Raw genomic sequence first — 14,647 nt, 5'->3', positions numbered from 1 at the left:
CTGAGGGACAGGCTCCTCTTTATTCTTTAATAGAAACATAAAAACTTAGCTTGCTCACTTTTTAAACCAAAAGTGATTTAATTAAATGTTACAGATTTGGGTTTTCTATTTATTTTCTAGTCAATTCTGAGATGTCATATTCTTCTGGAAAGTTGTCCATTTCAGATTTACTGACATAAAATTGTTCATAGTTCTCTCCTATTATTTTTTAAGTTCTGAATAATTTATAGTTATGCCCTTTTAAATTACTCATGTTGTGTATTTGTGCCTTCTCGTTTTTTATCTTGGTCAGTCTTGCCAGAAGTTTGTCTGTTTTATTATTCTTTTCAAAGAATGAATTTCTGGCTTTTCCTCCCACCCAGTTGTCTTTTTGTATTCTAGTTCTTTATTTCTACTCTTAGCTTTATTGTGTCTTTAGTTGTGTTTTGTTTTGCTTTTGGTGGGGAAGATCTATTCTGTTGTTCTTTTGCTAATTGTTAAATGTGTATGTTGAGCTGGTTGAGCTGTAATAAGGTTATACATTTTGGGGGACTTCCCTGGCAGTCCAGTGGTTAAGACTCCTTGCTTCCACTGCAGCAGGGCACAGGTTTGATCCCTGGTCAGAGAACTAAGATCCTGCATGCTGAGGGGCCAAAAAAAAAGGTTATACATTTTCCTCTCAGCACTGCTTTAGCTGCATCTCACACATTTTGATTTGTACCATTGTCATTACCATTTGGTCCCTAGGTCTTTCTTAATTTACACAGTGGATTCTTCTTTATCCCATGAGTTATTTAGAAGGAGGGCCTTTTAATGGGAGAATTTATTCTCTTCCCTGGTTGTGATATGAGGACTAGCATATCCTCATGTCATGATTTGAGTGTTTTGGGTTTTTTTAAAGATTTTTTGATGTGGACCATTTTTAAAGTTTTTATTGAATTTACTACAATATTGCTTCTGTTTTATGTTTTGGTTTTGGTTTTTTTGTTTTTTGTTTTTTGTTTTTGCTGCAAGGCATGTGGGATCCTAGCTCCCAACCAGGGATTGAACCCACATCCCCTGCAGTGGAAGGTGAAGTCTTAACCACTGGACCACCAGGGAAGTCCCATTATTTGAGTGTTTTAATTCTACATCTGAGTGGTCTGGGCCAAGACAGCATTAACAGATGGATGCAGATGGGAAAGGTGGGGTTCCCAGACCGGACCCCAAAACCCTAGATGGAATGATCACATTGTCTTGTTCCTCAAATGTACTCTGCTAAGTCCCTAATCAACTTTACTTCATGTCAGTCCCCAACTGCTCTATGAACTAGGTAACTGTATCTCCACTTTATAGATGAGGGGACTGAGGCCAGACAGCAGAGCGCCTCAAGGTCACAGGGAGGGTGAAGATTGTAACTTGGGTCTCCTTGGACTCAGTTGCCATGCTGCTGCATCTTCTCAAAGCATCACTGCCTGAGTTTGGTGGTCCATTTCCAATCCTGGGGGCTCAGACCGGAAGAAAGCCCCCACGCCAATGCAAAGATGGTACCTAGAAGCCAGGCAGAACTGGGTTTAAATTCTGGCCTTGTTACAGACTTGCCAGGGTGACTTTGGATGAATGACTTCCCCTCTCTGGGCTTCGGTTCCCTGCCTGTACAGTGGGGCCTCACAAAGAGATGTTAGTTTGACCTGTTGGTGACAGGCATATTCTGAATGTCACTGTGATGTTGCCCCTGCAGGATGTCAGCCTGCACTGCCCAGAACCAGGAACTTCAGAGGAAGGTCTTACATCTTGAGAAGCAGAACCTGTGAGTATTGGTCAAAGTGGGGCAGAGAACGGGGGGAGCTGACCCCAGAGTCCCTTGCAGGAGAGGCAGACATGGGGTGACAGGCTGTGTGACAGCAGGGCAGAGCAGGTGGTAAGGGCTCCACCTAGAAAGGGGGAAGGCTGCAGAGAGAAGGGGTTTTGGACTTGGGCCCTTGAAGGATGTATAAGAGTTCACTAAAGGGAAGATGCTGCCGGTAGAGGAAATGGCATATGAACGGCTAAAGGCTAGGAGTATGGTGTGCCAGATAACTGCAGGTGATTCCATCTGTGGTTGCATTTACTTAGTCAATTTTTGGGGGGTGTCATGGATGATGCCATTACAGGTGTTTGTGAAATAGCTTGTGTTAACACTTTAGTTGTGATGGGAGGAGGTGGTATTTCCTCCCCTCATCGTGGTCAACCTCCCGATTCACATTTTGAACTGTTGGATGTCTGCTCTGGTGGCAGAGAGGACTTTGTTGCATTCATTCAGCTTTGGGGAAGAAGTGTATGCCTCTGTCAAGTTGTTGGGTGTTTTTTAAACCTTAAATCTTTTATCCCCCTGCGTATATACATTCATCTTGTCACAAGGTCAGTGTTGCCTCCATAACTGAGTTAATACAGGCTAAATTTCCGTCTTCTGTGATGTCCTGTTTGAAGTTTAAACGGCTTGATCTATTTTTTAACAACCTATCAGCATATTCTTCATGTTGTGTGGACAGTGCTTGGTGCCTTATTCTTTCATAGAATCGTCTGTTTGAAAATAGTGAGGGATTGATTCTTTTTTCTAATAAATTTATTTATTTATTTGTTTGTTTATGTATTTATTTTTGGCTGAGCTGGGTCTTCGTTGCTGCACGTGAGCTTTCTCTAGTTGCGGTGAGTGGAGGCTACTCTTCGTTGCGGTGTGCAGGCTTCTCATTGCAGTGGTTTCTCTTGTTGTGGAGCATGGGCTCTAGGCGCACGGGCTTCAGTAGTTATGGCACGTGGGCTCAGTAGTTGTGGTTTGTGGGCTCTAGAGCGCAGGCTCAGTAGTTGTGGTGCACAGGCTTAGTTGCTCCATGGCATGTGGGATCTTCCCGGATCGGGGCTCGAACTCGTGTCCCCTGCATTGGCAGGTGGATTCTTAACCACTGAGCCACCAGGGAATTGATTGATTCTTATGGTGGTATTTAGAAGGGAATTTTAGTTCTTTTCTTTCTGTGCTATAATGTAGCTATGTTTAAACTTTCCAACCAGGTGGTATATTTTCTACTAACCTGTTTTTAACCTGAGGAAAATTCTTGAGCCATTGTTTCCAAATAGCTTCCACTGAGTATTTGCTACACTGGCATACTTCTAGATCAAAGTGTATGGCCCTACTTACTCAATTTTTATTTAGCATCTACTCTGTGCCAGGCATAGTTCTGGACACTGGGACCCAAACAGTGAACAAAACAGACCCAGCCCCTCCACTTAAAGACTCACAGTCTCCTGAGAAACAGACTCAAGACAAACAAAAATATATGAAAGATCATTCAAATAGTGATAGCCACTGGGAAGAAAACTAAACTAGGGAGAAGGGGCTAGGGAGTGAGGGGGTGCCATTTTAGGCAGGGAGATCAGACAAAGTGACATTTGAGATGAGACCCAACAGCTAAGAAAGCAGCAGCTACAAAAAGACCTGTGGGGGGGTGGGGTGGGGGAACAGTGTCCTTGGTACAGAGAGAACAGCCTGTGCAAAGGCCCTGGAGCAGAAATGCTTGTGTGTAGGAGGAACAGTGAGGGACTGTGTGTCTGGAGCAGAGTGAGGGAGAGGGAGAGAGGAAGGAGGGGAGGGCAGGGAGGGGACGGGACTGGCTGTGCCAGGCCTTGTGGGCCTCGGGGAGGACTTGGGCTTTTACCTCCGAGGCAGATGGGAGCTCTGGGAGGGTTGGAAGAAGTTGACTCACATTTGAAAAAGTGTGGAGCATGAACTCTAGAGGCGGCAGGAGAAGCTTGGGGGGACCAGAGGCTGGGGCCGGTGTCCAGGCGAGCAATAATGGCAACCTGGATGGAGAAGGTGGGGTGGCAGAGAAGTGGGTGAGATGTTCAGTGGAGATTTATTGAGGGAGCTTCTGGGACTTTTAAGAGCAGTGGGGCCTTGAAGGATGGACGGGATTCAGACCTCAGCCAGGCTGGGGGACCCCAGGAATCACAGGGAGGCAGGTCAAGGCTATGTAGGGATCAACCAAGTCTTCCCGTTTCCTCTAAGGTCCCTCCTGGAGCAGCTGAAGAAACTCCAGGCCATCGTGGTCCAGTCCACCAGCAAGTCGGCTCAGACGGGCACCTGCATAGTGGTGAGTCCTGACCCCCAGCTCCAAGGGGCTTGTCAGCCTTGGCAGAGGGTCCTGTGGGGGAGGTGAGTGTGAGTAGGAGGACGGACGGCCCTGAGCCCCAGCTCATGCACACTCCAGTCTTCTGGGCCTCAGTTTCCCTGCCTATGACACGAGTGTGCTCAGGGGAGGGGGAGGGATGGGGTGACCCTGCCCCCATCTCCACCAGGTCCTGCTCTTCTCTTTCGCCCTCATCATCCTCCCCTCCATCAGCCCTTTCGCCTCCAACAAAGCCGAGAGCCCCGGAGACTTCGTGCCTGTACGAGGTAGGTGGACCAGGGGATTGCTCCTCCCTCAAAAACCCTCTGGGCTGCCCCGTGGGCGCACTCCCCTTGGATCCCCAGCCCCCATACTGGGCCACTGGGGGAGGGGGAGGAGGCCCCCTTGCAACTGCTTCCTGAGGCTGGGGGCTAAAAGAAAGAAGGGATCCAGCCCCCCAGGCCATCCCTCACGACCCCCCAACCCTTGCTCAGTTTTCTCCAGAACTTTGCACAACGATGCCGCATCCCGTGTGGCTCCCAACACCGTGCCAGGCTCCGAAACCCCAGGACATGGGCCCAAGGCTGTCACACTTCAGGAAGGGTCTCCAAGCAGCCCTCAGGGGGAATGGGGATCCCGGGACCCGCCGGCTCCGGACAACTCGACGGAGGATCTGGACAACGGGACCCTGGTCCAGGGCAACTCGATGAAGGAGCTGGACCAGGCCACCCTCCTAGACTGTGCCCGGCCTGAACAAGCACTCGGCCCAGGGCTCGTGGGGCTGGAGGTAGCAGGTGGGGAGCTGTGAGCACCACGGGTACGTGCCCCCAGGCCCCTCTAGTCAGGGGTGCTTCAGTGGGTGCTGCAGTGGACAGAGACAAGCACAGGGATCCGAGGTGAGGGAGAGACCCCGGCGATGGTGTCAGGATGGAGACGTACAGACTCACAGCTACAGACCCAGGGACCCAGGCCCATGCAGAAACTGATGCTCAGACACAGACCGTAGGGCCACAAAGCCTGAGAAATACACATACAGACCCAGGGGCAGAAGGAAACAGGAAGACACACACACAGACTGATCCACAGACCCAGAGAGATAGGCATACACCAGGCCTCGGTAACTCCCCACTCAGGGACTCCTTCCTGCCCCCTGGAACACAGGGAGGAGGAAGCGGCCAAGTCTGCTGGGACCCTGGCCCTGGAGCACGGGCTGAGCTCTGAACTTTGGGGCCGCCATGGCTCACAGCCATTCCCTTTTTCTAAGACTGCTACGGTCCTTAATAAAGTATTTTGAGAGAACACGGCTGGCATGGAGGTGGAGTTGGGTGGGGGCTGAATTAGAGTCTGGGGCTCCCCAACCCACAGAAGGAGGGACTGGGCCAGCCTAGGATAGAGGAGTGAGGCAGGGGGTCCCTTGACCCCCAGGCTGGAGCGGTGACCAGAGAGGTGCCGCGGCGTCTTCAGCACCTTGGAGAGCGGCGACGGGCGGAGAGCAGGGCGCAGCAGGAGGGCGAGGTAGCTCTGGCCCGCACCCCCCCACACCCGCGACCCTTCCAGGGTATTCGCGGAAGGTCTGCGGCAGTTGCCTTCCTGGGGGGCCGGGCTGCCCACCCTGCTCGTTTTATGGATGAGGACACTGAGGCGTCGGGAATGAAGGGACCTGCCCAAGGTCACAGCTGGGGAGGACTGACCCCAGCTGCACCTGCGCTCTTCCTTTAACGTGTCACCCTGGCCCTGCCCGCTTTGCACAGGTGCCCGGGGGTTGCAATTGAGATCAAAAAACGCGGCCTCTCTCCTCAAGGGGCTCACAGCCTAGCAGCAGAGAGCACATAATAAAGAATCCCACAAGTCAGAATTACAAACTGAGGACTCAGCAAATATCAGCGGCTGGTAAGGCCCTCCTTCGCCCCCAGGCCTGGATTGCACTCCCAGGCACACATCCCAGGGGGTGAGGGGACCACACAGCCCTGCCCCCAGGGACTAGGACCCAGGGCAAGGTTGTGGATGGCAAACAGACTCAGATGCAAGAAATTCTTTTATTGCATTGAAGGCTTTTCTGGAAGCCTGGAGGAAGCCAGGTGGACCCACCCTTCCTCCTCCAGCCCCAAAGGCAGTGTGAGCCTCTATTGTCTGTCCTGCCACAAAGTTTGGCTCCTAAATGATGGCCCTGCCTCCCTTCCCTCCTGGAGGGACTGTGACGGTTATCTGGGGGCAGGCAGGGGCTGGGGAGTGTGAGGGCCCAGGGGTCAGAGGAAACCACAGAGGGCCTGGCCACACCTCCCAGGAACATCCTGAGTCAGAGGCTGGAGCCTGGGGGGTGGAGCAGGTACAGGGGGTGGGGGTGGGTGTCAGCTCCAAGGTCAGGGTCCAGGGGGGCTGCTCCTTCCCAGGACCCCTCCAGAGGCCCCAAGCTAAAGGGAGGTGCAATGGAGGGCAAGTCTGCCTCGGGGCCTGGAGCCCAGCTCTCAGCGCCCTGAGGTCTCCCCCCAAGGACAGAGACGAGTAACAAAGTGAGACCAGTAAGAAAAAAAAAAAAAGAATCCATGGTTTCTACAAACAGCCCCACCCTCCCCAGGCCCCCTGGTCAGCTGGGAACCACCTCGGTCTTCACTCTTTTGGGGGGCCTGTGGGGAACAGGACTGTCCAGCCGCTCCCTTTTGGGGCTGGTGGGCCCAGAGCCGTCGTGCTGGGCGCCGGGCTCAGCTGCGGGCTCCTGCTTGGGGCTGGCGGGCGCTGGGCTGTGGAGCTGGGCGGGGGCCTCCTCCTTGGGCTCCAGCTTGGGGGTGGGTGGGCGGGGCAGGGGTGGCAGTGCCCTCTCCAGCACGCGGGGGCCGTCCCAGGCCGGGATCTCCAGGCCCAGATGCTTCATGAGCCGGGTCATGACTTCATCTACATAGCCGTGGATACGCAGGTCTGCGTGGCGGTCCTGCGGGGGGGCGAGGACCGGTCAGGCGGAGGGAGGCGGCTTGCGGGGGCCTGGGGTGTCAGGGGTCAGGGGTGGGTTCCAGCACGTACGTGCTTGGTGGGCTGAAGGTTGATGATGACCAGCCGGCCTCCGCGGCGTTTGGTGGCGAGGGGCAGGTTCCCGCTGGGCCGGATTTGCAGGGAGGTGCCCAGCGTGATGGACAAGTCCGCGTTCCTGGGGCCAGGAGGCGGGATTAGCCTGAGCCCCTCGGCAAGGGTCTCTGCAGCCCTCCTCCTGCCCCACGAGGCTGGGGGTAGGCCGTCTCCAACACACATACCACCCCACCCTTGCTCAAATGCCATGGCTTCACTGCTCTGCTGACACGCCGGGGCCAGCCCTGGGAGGCCGGCTCACACAGCGCCCATCTCTTCCTGGGGGCCGGCTTGCCCCAGCTTCCAAGCTGCCCTGAATCCTGCCCGCCGCTTCCCTTCTGCCGGAGCCACCCCACCACGTCGGCAGAAGTGGAGCTGCTGATGTGGGTGGGACCTTCCCCACTTGGACCCCTGGGTTCCAGACCTGGCTCAGTCACTTCCTGGCTGGGCAGTGTGGACAGAGGTGTCAGCTTGCTCCAGCCTCGGTTTCCTCATCTGTAAAATGGGCCCCGAGTAGCACCCACCCTGGGCTGTGGTGAGGTTGGTGTGTGAGGCCTCTGGCCGGGGCCGGGGGTATGAGGGCTCAGTACACAGGAGCTGCCATTGTTACGGGGGAAGCGAAGCCCAGAGAGGGTGTGGGCCACCTCTTTCCTGATGTCTCCAAGGTTGCAGCTGGCTGTGTTTCTGCCCCTCCCCTACCCACCCCACCCTGGGCTCGGCGGGGGTCAGACCTGCTGGCCTCATCGGCCAGAGTGAGGTCCCGGTCAGGCAGGGAGTCTTCCCAGTCCAGGATAGTGTCTCTCAGCTCCCCCCTGTATGGAGAGCGGGGGAGTCAGCAGGGACACCGGCCGCCTCCCCTGGGGTCCAGGGCGTGGGGAGGGGCTGCTTACCGGCAGGCCCGCAGCCCCCTTGACTTGGCCACGGTGCAGAGCCGGCCGGTGGCCTTCAGGCCCATGCTGCCCACGACGGTGTCCCGGACATACTGCCTGTGTCGGGAGAGGAAGGGGTCAGCTCCCTGCCTGCTCCCAGGTGCCTACCCTGCGGCCCCACCTGGGTGGCTCTTGCTTTTTGCAGGCAGCTGTTCTCCCAGGAAAGCGGGGGCCACATGACCAGAATCTAAGCATGAGGGGACATCTGGCAAACCCAGCACGGTGGCGCAGAGGGGGCCTCCCACCAAACAGCTGGCCTGGCTGCTTCAAAAGGTCCACAGTTCAGAAAACAGAGAGAGGTCGGGAACTGCTCCAGGTAAAGGAGACTAAAGAGATGGGACAGTGGCATGCAGAGTGCCGCCCTGGGTTGGACCCGGCACCAGGGAAAAAGCAATAGGAGGGCGCACTGGGAGCACAGATTGGGGAGAATAGTCGCGTTTGTGGTTTTTACATTTCCTGACTTCAGAAACTGCACCGCGGCTGTGGAAGAGAATACCGTGGCTTGTGGGAGATAAATGTCTAAAGGGTTTAAGGGGCAAAGGATAAGGAAATCTGCCCCTTGAACAGCAGAGCATATCCGAACACAGAAAAGGAGAAACAAATTGTGGCGAAATGGTAACATTGATGAATCTAGGTCAGGGTCAGCAAACCATAGATAGCCCTGAGGATCAAATCCGGCCCTCTGCTTCCCATTTTTGTAAATAAAGTTGTATTGGCACACGGCCATGCCCATTCCTTTAAGTGCTGTCTATAGCAGCTTTCACGCTACAGACCTGATAGTCACGACACAGTCTGGCCCACAAAGCTGAAGATATTTACCATGTGGCCCTGTACAGGAAAAAGTTGGGGATCCCCGGTCTAGGTCAAGTATGAGTTCATTGTATGGTTCTTGTGAGTTTTCCACCAGATTGAAGTTTTTCAAAATAAATTTAGAGAGAAAAAAAATTTGTTTTTAAAGTTGGGGCCCCACCTGTGCTCTGGTCTTAAGAGATTCCACCCGCAGGGGAGCCACACACACCCGCCACGCCTGAGTTATTCACACCCCTAAGGCTGCTTGCCCAGCAGAGGGAGACATGCCCAGAGCCCTCCTGTTCCAGGAAGGCTCAGCCCTTCCAGAGCCGGAAGAATGCCCCGTCACACCCTGTTATGGGCTGAGTGGCGCCTCCCAAGTATTTTGGAATAAGACCTTATTTGGAAGTAGGGTTGTTGCAGATGTACTGGGTGGGTTCAGATGAGGTCACATTTGTGTAGGGTGGCCCCTAACCCATGTGACTGGTGTCCTTATAAAAAGAGGGGACACAGGGACTTCCTTGGTGGTCCAGTGGGTAAGACTCTGCGCTCCCAATGCAGGGGGCCCGGGTTCGATCCCTGGTCGGGGAACTAGATCCCGCATGCTGCAACTAAGAGCTTGAATGTGGCAACTAAAAAAGATCCCGCATGCCACAATGAAGATCCTGCGTGCCACAACTAAAGCCATAAGTGAATATTAAGGAAAAAAAAAAAAAAAAAAAGGAGGGGACACAGACACACAGGGACACGGAAAGGTGATAAAAGATTTAGAGGTCGGAGTGATGAGTCTACAGCCAAGGATCTGGAAGAGGCAGGAAGGATCCTCCCTGACAGGGTTCTGAGGAAGGATGGCCCTGCCAACACCTTGATTATGGACTTCGAGCTTTCAGACCCATAAGACTATCAGTTTCTGTTGTTTTAAGTTACTCAGGTTTTGGCAGTTTGTTACAGCAGCTGCAGGAAATGAATACACCTCCCTGGAGGAAGATACGCCCCCAAGTCCCACCCTGGGAGGGTCACACCCTCGCCTCTGGAAACATCAGGTTCAACTCACAAGGCCCTTCTGCAGAGCCTGACCTGGGTCATCCACACCTTGGGTCCCCGCCCCTACCCTCCGTGGCACTCACGTCTTACACTTGACACATTCTTCTACAAACATGTTTCCGTGAAGCTCTGCCAGCTTGTCCCTGTGGGGGGAGAAGGAAGAGGCTTAGTGGAGGGGATCCAGAGGGCTCAGGGCTGGAATCATGCCCCCCAGGACCAGGAAGAGGGGACCTCGATTCTCCAGATGTGCCCGCCTAGCAGACACTGACACTGGCAGCTGAGCACCAAGCACCTTTCCTGGCTGAATCGCCACAGTGGCCTTGAGAGGGAGGGGCTGCCATCAACACCCGTTTTCCAGATGAGGAAACTGAGGCTCGGAGAGAGGAACAGCCTGCCCAAGGCTGAGCGGGGCTGGACGTGGGGTGCACCTGGGGAAGCCGGAGCGCACGTGCAGCCCGTCCACGTTCTGGCTGACCAGGAAGCGCAGGAGGCCCACGCGCTCCAGCTGCACCAGTGCCATGTGAGTCTTCGTGGGCCGCGCGTTCTCGAAGGTGGTGTCGAACTTGGGGGCCAGGCCCTGCTCCTCCATCGTCCAGACGCCATGGGGGCCCCTGAGGTGGCAGGCGGGAGAGACAGAGAAGCTTAGGGATCAGGAAGACGGGGACAGAAAAGGAGACAGAGAAACAGAGAAAGAGAATCAGACAGAGATGGAGTGACACAGTCAAAGGAGGGAGAACGTGGTACACAAGGGCAGAAATTAACTATTCAATCGCACCAACACTTACTGCTGCTGCACTGAGCCTGGCCCTGCGCTGGGTGATGCTGGGGCCCTAGGGGACCCAGGCCCTGCCCTCAAGGAGTCCTCCATCTTGTGGGGAGAGCCATAGGTGGACACAGACCCTCCAGCTCTGTGGGGCTGGGGCAGAGGGAGGAACCCGGGGCTGGGCTGGCCCAGTAGAAGCGGTGAGGGCTCTTTGTGGAACTGTGGTAAGGCTTCCTGGAGGAGGCTGAGCTGTCTCTTGAACAGACAGGAAAGGGCCAGACAGCTCAGACAGAAGAGGTAAGCAAAGGCCAGGGGGCTGGCAACAGCCTGTGAGTGGTCTGGGGGCTGCGGGGGCTGCAGGGGCTGAGGTTGGAGAGCTGATCCAGGGCTAGGTTGGGAAGAGCTTTGATTTCCAGCCTGAAGTGCTTAGAACTCTCCTGTATGGCAATGGGGAGCCATGGCAGGTTTTCGAAGTGGGGTGAGATTCACACCTTAAAATTCTAACATTCCTCCAAGAACGAGGAATCTGCTCTTCTGCTGTAAAGAGTTTGCTCCGGGGCCTGAGAGGCCTTAGAAAGAGAGTACAATTGTGGTAGGCCTGCCCTACAGGGTAGGGTTGCAAACTCAGCACCTACAGGGGCCACTCGGAGGCCACCAGTTAGAGACCCCTGCTTTTCAGCAATGAGACTCTTGTCTAACACAGGCTGCCTAAAGTTAGACATCATCTGGCCTCACACCCTCACTTACAGGTGAGGAAACTGAGGTCCAGGTGGTTAAGCCACTTGTCCCACCAGAGGTCTGACAGAAAAATATTTGCAAGTGAGTATGGAGCTAATTGTCCTTGATACCAATTCTCCTCTTTTTCTCTGGTAATAATAGAACCCCACTACTTAGCCTTGCAGTGAGCCTAGACGAAAGACTACATTTCCCAGCAACTAGGTGTAGTCAGGTGACCAAGTTCTGGCCGGTGGAATGGAATGCTGGGTGTGATATAAAGGGACATGCTCCAAAGGAAGGGTCTTTCCCATCCCCAACACCCCAGGGGACTGACATATCACCCCAGACTCAGCGGGAAGGAAGGCGGAAGGAGGGGTTCCGATGGCCACACATCTGTGAGCTCACAGGGAAGCCCTGCCTTGACTTCCCTCCATACGCGCGGACCTGAAGTCGGGGATGCCTGAGGCTGTGCTGATGCCCGCGCCCGTGTGGAACACCACGTTGGAGGACTGCCAGACCAACTGTGCCAGCTCCCATACCTTCCGCTCCAACTCCTCAGGGGGGTCAAAGACCTGTTGGGTGGGAGAGAGTGAAGGGAGTGAAACAGGAGGGGAGGGAGCAGGGCACAAACTTTGTATTAACACCCACAGGTGCCAGGACAGTTCAAAGGCTAACCATAAATGGCCAAAAAGTGGGCGGTGGCCCAATTCCTGGAAATCCCCACCCCTTCACCGAAATAGTTGGAACAATTTTCCCACTCACTAGCCTATGGAATTACCCAGCCCATACAAACTAATCACGCCATATTTCGAGGCCTCTCACCTTCCGATATGGCCCCAGGGCGGAGAAAGTGTCTGGTGCATGGTAGGTGCTTAATAAATGTTTGTGGAATAAAGTGGAAACCAGGCAGGAGAGGAGTGGGGCTTCACACCACCTGGGAGCTCACTAATGCCTGACTCGGAAGGGAGGCACTAGCCTTTGTGGGGTGGGGGCAATCTTCTCCCCCGCTTACAGAAGAGGAGAGGAGACCCAAAAGGAAGTGACCCCGCCAAGGTCTCAGTGTATGGTGGGGACTTCCTCTCAGCGTGGCTGGAGGGGTCTTTCTGACTTACATCCTCCAGGTTCCTCCCCAGCTCAAAACCCTTCCTCATCACCCTCAGGATGGTGTCAGCTCCTCAGCTTGGCACTTGAGGCCCATCCTGGCCTGGTTCTGGTAACCTCTCTGGCCTAATCTGTTCTCCAGGTTTGTTTATTCCCACCTCCGCGCCTTTGCCCTGGTAGTGCCTTCCGCCTGGAACTACAGCCCCTGGTGCCCCATCAGAACTTCAGGACTTCCCGACGTGGGTCCTAGCCTCAGTCCCAGCCTGACCGACCCGGAGCTGGGCGTGGTCGCGTCCCCAGGCGCGCTGGGGCGTCACTTCCCGCCCCCTCCTCACTGGGAAGTCCCTCCCATTGTCTAGCTTCAGTGTCTCCTGATACTCCCAGAATTCCCGCTGCCAGCCGGCCCCGCCCAGCCCACGGCCCTGACGACGGCTGTCGGGACACCCGGCCGCGCTCACCTCGGGGAGGCCGCACTTGCCCTTGTCCGCGTATGGCGACAGCCCCGCCGCATAATTCACCGACATCCTCCACCGACATCCTCCAGGCCCCAACGGGAACAATAAAGTTTCTCTTGTTGCGGCCGCTTCCGCCGGAAACGGGGTGGGACGAGGAAGAAGGAGGAACCGCCTTCTCATCCTCCGTACCCGGCCTCTTCTCCCCAAGGCGCATGCGCCTGGCGCTAACGCCTCAGTCGCCATATTAACTGCTGGCAAAGAGCAGCCAGCTTCCTACTGTGCTGAGGATGTGGAGAGTGGCGGGAAAAGGGCTGTCCAGTGACCCTGGCTGGAAACTAGGGGACTGCCCACGTGAGAGTTCTCTAGTCACCTCTAAAATGAGGGGCGAAAGCTATCGGTTCTCTCTTTCCCCTTTTTACAAATGAGTAAACTGATGCTCCCCTTCCCCGCACCCCACCCCTCACAGGACAGAGCCTGAGACAAGGGACTCAGGACTTATGCTTCGAGTCCAAGGTTCTTTCCCCTGCACATTTCATAAGTTTCTAAATTTACAAATGCAGGGTACCTGTGCATGTGTGCGGGGGCCTCAGGGGGTGGCAATTTGGGGCCTCACTAGGGAGGGTCACGGACGCCACTCTAAGTTATCTGAACGTTATCCAGGTGGACGATTATCACTCAGCAGGACAGGTCCTGACTTCACCAAGAGGCTGGAGGAACTGCTCACAATCACTGGGGCTGGAGGCCTTGAGGACTCACTTAAGAAACGTACTGAGCACCTACTGTTTACTAGGGAGACGCTGGAGAACACAGGCAGCACCCTGTGACCGGGCAATGGTGACTTAGTGTGAGTGGGTTGTAATGAGGGCACTGGACAATGAAGGAGCTCAGAGGAGGCGCCTGACCCAGCCTGGGGGCAAGCAGGAAGGCTTCCTGGAGGAGGGGATGTTGCAGCAAAGATCTGAACAGTGAGTACGATTGAGGTGGGGAGAATCAGCCAGTTGGGGGTGACAGGAGGTACAGAAAGAGGGCTCCTGGCATAGGGACCGCAAGTACAAAGGCTGAGAAGAGAGGAAAAGGATGGCTCATTCCAGAAACTGAAATCCGTCCTGCCGTGGTCGGGAAGAACATTGGTGTCTTCCCACCAGAGCCCCTTGGCCAACAGACAGCCCTGCTGCCAGCCTGTCTCCTCCCTCTGCTCATCCCCGGCCCCCTGGGGCAGCTGCCCGCTCAGAGCTGATCAGGTGTCAGAGCTGAGAGCTGGGAGCTGCTGGTGCGAGCTGGTGGCCCAGCTGGGAGCAGGTAACCAGAGCTGGCAGTGGACACAGTGGCCTGGTGCTGGAGTCACTGGAGCTGCAGGAGGTAGGAGGGGAAGGAGTTAAGGGAGGCCTGGGATGGAGGCTCCCCTTAGGGCCTCAGGCTCCTTGCCCCTGATCCCTGGCATGTGGGGGAAAGGAAAGGCTGGTGTGTGTCCCAGCTATGCTGAGGCAGGCTGACACCCACACACACACTTATTCATGCGTGCACCTCCCACTTCCCAGCCTTTGCACTGTCTAGGGTACGTACCCTCTTTTTCTGCTGCTGCAGCTCAATATCCTGCCCAGCCATCAGGCCCTGTTCATATATCATCACCTCTTCCAGGAAGCGGCTCCCTAGATGATGGTACTTCCCCCTCCCCCAAGCCTGCGGATTCCC

General features: G+C 55.1%; 2 protein-coding genes across 16 annotated transcripts in view; one reads left to right on the top strand and one right to left on the bottom strand.

The window, feature by feature from the left end:
* CREB3L3 (cAMP responsive element binding protein 3 like 3) overlaps positions 1-5,490 on the top strand; it is a 39,298-nt gene extending 33,808 nt beyond the window's left edge. For 5 of the 6 annotated variants that reach the window (XM_060092371.1, XM_060092372.1, XM_060092368.1 and 2 more), the window contains 4 exons: positions 1,700-1,768; positions 4,001-4,085; positions 4,291-4,387; positions 4,595-5,490. In XM_060092371.1, the coding sequence (XP_059948354.1) occupies positions 1,700-1,768; positions 4,001-4,085; positions 4,291-4,387; positions 4,595-4,908 (565 nt within the window). In that variant the 3' untranslated portion in view covers positions 4,909-5,490. The remainder of the gene's footprint in view (positions 1-1,699; positions 1,769-4,000; positions 4,086-4,290; positions 4,388-4,594) is intronic. The other variant, XM_060092373.1, reaches the window with a different exon arrangement.
* Positions 5,491-6,139: 649 nt separating this feature from the next.
* SIRT6 (sirtuin 6) lies at positions 6,140-13,117 on the bottom strand. 10 transcript variants are annotated; one of them, XM_060094557.1, is made up of 8 exons: positions 12,959-13,117; positions 11,939-11,971; positions 10,348-10,530; positions 10,010-10,062; positions 8,048-8,143; positions 7,889-7,969; positions 7,116-7,239; positions 6,140-7,026 (listed from the first exon to the last, which is right to left on the bottom strand). In XM_060094557.1, the coding sequence occupies exons 1-8, from the start codon at positions 13,022-13,024 to the stop codon at positions 6,685-6,687; spliced, it is 978 nt and encodes a 325-aa protein (XP_059950540.1). In that variant the 5' UTR covers positions 13,025-13,117; the 3' UTR covers positions 6,140-6,684. The 10 variants fall into 10 exon arrangements, with proteins under 10 accessions (XP_059950540.1, XP_059950548.1, XP_059950541.1 ...); XM_060094565.1 differs by having other exon boundaries at positions 10,003-10,062; positions 11,844-11,971; positions 12,959-13,113; XM_060094558.1 differs by having other exon boundaries at positions 10,003-10,062; positions 12,959-13,101.
* Positions 13,118-14,647: the final 1,530 nt, after the last annotated feature.

Source organism: Mesoplodon densirostris, chromosome 3 (genome assembly GCF_025265405.1).
Source record: "Mesoplodon densirostris isolate mMesDen1 chromosome 3, mMesDen1 primary haplotype, whole genome shotgun sequence".
Lineage (NCBI taxonomy): Eukaryota > Metazoa > Chordata > Mammalia > Artiodactyla > Ziphiidae > Mesoplodon > Mesoplodon densirostris.
The sequence above is the reverse complement of the archived record's forward strand: the minus strand, read 5'-3'. Positions and strand labels throughout refer to the sequence as shown.